The sequence below is a fragment of the Akebia trifoliata genome, chromosome 14, assembly GCF_017979445.1.
Source record: "Akebia trifoliata isolate Shusen 1 chromosome 14, ASM1797944v1, whole genome shotgun sequence".
Lineage (NCBI taxonomy): Eukaryota > Viridiplantae > Streptophyta > Magnoliopsida > Ranunculales > Lardizabalaceae > Akebia > Akebia trifoliata.
In genome coordinates this window covers 3,655,776-3,662,659 of record NC_141388.1, presented here as the reverse complement: position 1 = coordinate 3,662,659, position 6,884 = coordinate 3,655,776, and the positions used below count along the sequence as shown (strand labels likewise).

The following is a 6,884-nucleotide window of genomic DNA, read 5'->3' as shown; positions in this document are numbered from 1 at the left end:
ACGACATACATATCTTTATGGTTTTGTATGGTTTTATGAAGAGAGTGTACAGAAAAAGAGAGTCAGGTTAGATTATCTAGACTCTTACCTCTAACATCGTTGGTCGCTCTGACATGTATTACACCGGTTCATAGAAGGGATCTAATAAAATCTTAAGAATTGGTGATTAGATTGAACCACTTATAAATAATATATATCCCTAATTCTTTAAGCAAATCTCCTTTCAAATTATAATTGACTTGGTTATTAAAATATCTTTAATGGGTACAACTAAAAATCTCTAAAAGGAGTTTGCAACTTAAAAGCATCCTAACTTAATCCTAAGTTGCTAACACACGAATATAGATGGCTAAGTAGGTCGAATTCTAGTGGCCAAGAGCCATTAATGAGTGGACCAATAACAAAGACTCATCACATCCATAAGATTAGTGTTCACCGTGGTGCATAAGCAAACTATAGTTCAGCTAAATACGAGATGTCAATTCCAATTCAATGCCCACCTGCATTTTTCTGCCCTAATGATGCTTATATCTCTCAGCTCAGCCACTACTCTTCCTAACTTCATCTCTCTCTCACACACACACACACACACACACACACACACAAACATGGCTTCTTTCTTTTTCTCCTCTCTATCCTTCATAGGTTTAGCCTTCATTATATCAACTTTGTTACTCTTGTCATCACGACAAAGTAAATCAAAGCGTCTCAATCTTCCTCCAGGGCCACCTGGATGGCCGGTAGTCGGTAACCTCTTCCAAGTGGCTTTTTCAGGTAAAGAGTACATCCACTTTGTTCGAGACATCCTTCCAAAATACGGACCTATCTTCACCTTAAAGATGGGTACCCGAACCTTGATCATCATCACTAGTCCAGAACTAGCCCATGAAGCACTTATCGAAAAGGGTCAAATCTTCGCGACCCGACCCGCTGAACATCCGACTCGAGCCATCTTCAGTTGCGGCAAATTCACTGTGAACTCCGCTGTGTACGGCCCTGCCTGGCGATCTCTACGCCGTAACATGGTCCAAGGGATGCTTAGTACCACACGTGTGAAGGGTTTCCGTGATGTGAGATGCTCCGCCATGGATCGCCTCATAGATAGGATTCGAACAGAGGCCGAATCGACTAAGGGTGTCGTCACCGTTTTGAAGAATGTTCGTTTCCCTGTGTTTTGTATCCTCTTGTCGATGTGTTTTGGTGTGGAGATGGACGAAGATGCAATCAAAGAGATTGATCAAATTATGAAGACGGTCTTGATCACCCTGCTTCCGCGGCTGGACGATTTCTTGCCCATATTAGGTTTGCTCTTCTCAAAGCAACGTAAACGGACCATGGAGGTCCGAAAAACACAGATCCAAACACTACTTCCATTGATCGAGAAGCGAAGATCCGCCCTACAAAACCCGGGATCCGATAAAACTGCTGCACCATTTGCGTATCTCGACACTCTCTTTAATCTCAAAGTCGAAGGACGTAAATCATCACCGACAGATGCAGAACTCGTCTCACTTTGCTCCGAATTTATCAATGGTGGGACCGACACTACTGCTACCGTAATCGAATGGGCCATAGCCCGTTTGATCCAAAAACCTGAACTCCAAACCAAACTCTACGAAGAGATTAAAACATTGGGTGATCGAAAAGTTGATGAAAACGACATCGAGAAGATGGAGTATCTGAACGCGTTTACAAAGGAATTATTACGAAAACACCCTCCAACATCCTTCGCTTTAACACATGCAGTGACACAGCCCACAAAGTTGGCGGGTTACGATATACCCACAGATGCAAACGTTGATTTTTACCTTCCATCAATGGCGGATGATCCGAAACACTGGTCCGACCCAAACGAGTTCAATCCAGACCGGTTTATATCGGGTAACGAAGATGCGGATATAACGGGTGTTAGAGGAGTGAAGATGATGCCGTTTGGGGTTGGGAGGCGAATCTGTCCAGGTTTGGGTTTGGGCATGATCCATATCAACTTGATGTTAGCGAGAATGGTTCAGGAGTTCGAATGGAGTGCATCACCATCTCAGCCAACAATAGATTTTACTGACACGTTTGAATTTACTGTGGTGATGAAAAACCCTCTTCAAGCTAAGATCAAGGCGAGGATATAAGTGGCATTAATGAAGTTTTTTGGGGATATAAAATATATATGTTGTACTTTTATACTTGAGGAACTCTGCTTCGTATATTTTATAGTTGGGTTCATTTAAGTGCATTTATTTTCTTAAGGGCATGATACCTATTACCAAGTGTATTGTAACAGTACTGATTCTCATTGTATTTGGTTTTACTATTTATTATATAAGTTTTTCTTTTCTTTTAAGAAATGTAGTGTCACACATATGGACACGAGAGTTAAAAATATGGCTGATATGAGAAGATAATCCTAAGATTTCAAAGAGGACGATAAACACCTAGACATTGTACTTCAACTTTACCTCTCAACTCAAAGTTTCAAGCCATATTCTTAATAATAACGCTGCAGTGACCTCAAGATTGTACCTCATTTTTGGTGAATATGACACCTAACTGGATTTTGGTGGTGGAAGTTAAAGGCACCTTTCTATACTTTCTATTAGGAGTACTTCATTTAATTTTCTCTGCAGTATTGGACTTTGATGGTATTTATCATTAGATTTTCAGGTCTGAAATTCTTAAAGAATCTTACATGTCTTGACATGAGGTGTAGAAAGCATAAATGATTTTCATCGAGATACAAGTCAAAAACATCTATGCTTCTTACACATTTTCGCATTAGATGTGTGATATGAGGTCCTCAAGTCTATTCTTAACTCGTGTTTGGAAATATTGTTTGTAAATTTCCCTTGTTGAAGTAATTTGTTATTGGTCGAGTAATTCAATCAAGATCTTAAACGATAATTTTGTTAAACGTTATCAATAATCAACATCAAGCGTGATTGTTATGTTGACAATATTTGCGATTTAGAATTTGGACAGTTTACTACGATGTGTATTTGGGAGGATGGTATAAAACCGTTAAGACTTGAGACAACAACCACTCCTACCTCCGACAATCATTTATTTAGGAGAGGGAGTACTCATATGTAACAATTCCTATACTATTTGAAAACTAAAAAATTCGACAAGAAAATTCGATAGGCCAAAGCCTACAAAGTTTAGAAATCGAATTTTGACGACCTATGATTGTTGAAATTTTTTATGTTTCCCAATTTGATAACATAGAGCTATCAAATTTCTCCCATATTCCATTAATTTGACGTACAATGAAAAATTCAACGTCTTGATTTGTCGAATTTTATTGGGCCGTCAAATATAAGTGTTTTCTTGTTGTGCTAGTTTGAGGTTTTCTTTTCTTTCAGAAATACTGCACTGACTTCCTACAATACTGCATTGATGTTGTGGTGTGCACAGAACTATAGACACTTTTCCTTGCAATATGAGTGTTGTGTTGTACACTCAAGGAAAATCAATGATTCTCTCCCCAAATAGTGTAATAGAAAGTGTTGTGTAAATTATTTTTTCTATTTTTGGGGAGATAAATGTGTTTTAGCAACTCTTGATTTTATAAAAAGAGATTTCCAGGGTTGTAAAACCAAGAATAAAAAAAATAGTAATTGTTCCTGATTCAATTTGTGGACGTAGGCACACTAACGAATCATGGAGATTCTTTTGTTGTTTGTGATTTCTATTCTCTTTGTTACTTCTTTTATTTTCACGATAAGATGTTAGTATAGCACGACTCTTAATTTAAATTAGGTCTGATGGTGTTTCAGTCATAATTTCAAACCTACCATCTTTTAGAGATTAATAAATATTTATTAGAGTACACATTTTTAGAAAAAGCTAAGTCCATGATACTCCTTATTTTTCACATGGAAACTATTTAGAGCTTTTATGCTTTTAGAAATTCAAACTTCCACAAAAGAAAAATATAGAAGTCTTCTCTCTCTCTCTCTCTCTCTCTCTCTCTCTCTTTCCACCATATTGGGACTTCTACCTATGGGGGTGTCAATGGCTCAGGTTTGACTCGGGTAAGTCGGGCCAACTCATAATAGCATCAATGTAAGATATTGTCTGTTAAACTGAAAAAAATAAATACTGAATGATTTTAAATGCTGAAACTTATAAACGTTAAATTTAAGTGTTAAATTTTTTTTTTTTTTTATGCAGAATCATGTTTGTTATACATTGCTGAAATTGATAAATTATCTTTTTTACCCTTACAAACATATTATACATTGTTTGCATGTTTCAAATGTCTATTTCTTACCAAACACAATAAAATATTATTTCTTATAAAATTAAAATACAATTCATTTTTAAATAATAAGTAACTCAAATTTTCAATTTTAAAATAATAATTTTTATTTCTAAAATCCCACAAATTTCAAATTAAAAACAATAATGTCATACAAGTCATTAAAATTTGAAATCAACATTGAAAGAATTTAATTTTGGATGAATATTTTTTTATGAAAATAAAGGATGTGTAATTATAAAAGTACCCCACGAATTAATAAGGGCAACCCGCACCATAGCCTATTTTTTTTTGTCTTATATGGGTTAAAGTTTTTGGAATTAGCCAATTTTTGGTGATAATGATCTGTATGGTCTGGAGATCATTATCACCAAAAAACAATCATCCTCATTAAAAATCAGCCCATTATGAAATTTCTAACCATGTCAAAACTAGTTTAAAAAAAAAATGAACGATTTACAATTCTTGAACTTATTTTGATGGGGTTAGAAGTTTCGTGATGGGCTGATTTTTGATGATGATGATCTCCTCATTGTAGAGACCATCCTCACCAAAAATCAACTAATTCTGAAACTTTTAACCTATATAAGACAAAACAATTCAGTTATAGTGTGGGTTTATTAATTTGTGTGGTACTTATATAATTATCCATGAGATATAAGAGGTAATATCCTTTTAAGTATAAAGGCATACTTGTCCGTTTCAAAAAGAGAAGTGTTTATTGTTTCAATGTAAAAAATTAAGCATCAAAATAGTGTTAGAATTTTTTTTCACTTATTTTCAACTATAAGCATTGAAAATATGAAGTAAATAAACGCACTAATTTGAAGAAAAAAAATGCTGAATTTTTTTTCAGCGTTAAAAAATAACTCAAACAAACAATCTCTAAGTCTAATTGGGTCCTGGACTGGTCAGAATGATTCAGACCTATATGCAGACTGATCTGTATATTTTACTGTCCGCATATTTTACAATTTATTTATTTTTTTATGTTATAAAATTATAAATAACCAACAACTTTTTTACTAAAGTTCTTGTATACGCCTATATGAAAATATTGCATTTATAAGTAATCCCATTGACAGCCCTACTTCTTTCTACCACCATCGATCTCTCTTTCTTTGATATTTGAGCATCCAAGTGTTGTAATAAAGTTCTCAAATAAGTGTTAGGCTTCCGAACTTGAAATATTACTGTTGAGTCTCTATCATGAACCCAAAGGAAACCAGCAAATGTGATGGGCTCATTGTGAGAAAATGATCAATCAAACAGAGCTGCCAAAGTGCCAATAAATTATGTCATGTCAACGTCACCTTGTTATCAGTATAGGGTGGTTGAGTTAAAAAAACACTTTCACCTGACAGTGGTTTGTTAGACTCGGTACAGTCCCATCAAGTGTCAGATCGGACACGTGTCGAATCTCTTGAATATGATATCTACTCAATATATTGTAACATTTCAGACTCTGTAAATGAGCATTTATTGAAGGGAAAGATTGTAATTTTTTTTTTTTTTCTTACTTGATTAACAGGCTGCAAGCACAAGGCAACAAAATCAGATATCTGAATTTGAGATTGAATGTGGGAGAAAAATGTTCACCTACGATGCCGATAGTACATGAATCATTTAGGATGAAGTAGGTTGAAAGAGATTACAAAAACTCTTTGCAAGAGGTATGGAAATTATATATATATTCTATTAAGGTGCAACATGCAACTTGTGAATTGCAAGTGGTTGGTTCTTGAAAAATAATGAATTAGTATCAACTCGTGCACTTGGGTTAAAAGAGACTTACATTTGTATTTTCACAGTTCAATAAGGTTTCTCAAACCAATCTCTGCAAATAGATCGTGAATATTAAATTACTCACTTCTTCAAAGAGTAATTGATACGTAGATTAATTTGTATATCTAATAATTAAGTTTGATAAGAAAATTAGATCTTTAGTTTGTCAAACAGGACCCTTCTTCAGAGTGAAAGAGTTTCAATCTTACTTTACATCTTAAGAACGACTTATTAATCTTTTTCTTTTTTTTTTACTTGTTATATTTCACCACCTAGAGGCCTGGTCGCTTGTGTAATTATTAAGCCATTTTCATTAAACTTAACAGCTTTGCTGCCAAACATAAATCTCATTTTTCTTTTTGATAATGCACCTTTTCTTAAAAACAAAATATTTTAACTTTCCACGCTCAAGAATTCCCTTGAGTGAGGTCCAAAAAGATCAACTCCACCATAAGTTACAATGGGTTTGTTTAATTCCCTTTCTTTTCAGAATAATCCAAGTTCTCACTTTCATTTGCTGTAGAAAACCGAGAATGCCTCTTTATCTTTTCATCTCAGCAATGAATCTGCCAACAAAATGGGTGACCTCCTCACTGCATGTTGGACAACATCAACCCCGACGTAGTGGAAGAACTGCAAGGCCATGACCAACAATGATAGGCAGTTCATTCATCCCACCATTCCAGCATAGATTGGTATAATATTCACTGTTCGACATGAGATCAATGGTATTTTAGTAAGGAAAAACAAAGGCAACAGGGCATTTGTGCACCCCACCATGAAAAATATTCACTTTTTTAGGATAATTCGAAAGTTTGGTTGCTCAAAAGACAAGACAATACAC

The 6,884-nt window shown here is 35.0% G+C and overlaps 1 protein-coding gene across 1 annotated transcript; it reads left to right on the top strand.

Annotated features, from left to right (window-relative positions):
* Positions 1–566: 566 nt before the first annotated feature.
* Positions 567–2,342, top strand: LOC147385579 (cytochrome P450 77A1-like). Its single transcript, XM_086424336.1, has one exon. The coding sequence runs from the start codon at positions 609–611 to the stop codon at positions 2,124–2,126; it is 1,518 nt and encodes a 505-aa protein (XP_086280462.1). The 5' UTR covers positions 567–608; the 3' UTR covers positions 2,127–2,342.
* Positions 2,343–6,884: the final 4,542 nt, after the last annotated feature.

Coding starts and splice junctions, on each gene's coding strand:
- LOC147385579 (XM_086424336.1), top strand. CDS start 609: ATGGCTTCTTTCTTTTTCTCCTCTCTATCCTTCATAGGTTTAGCCTTC.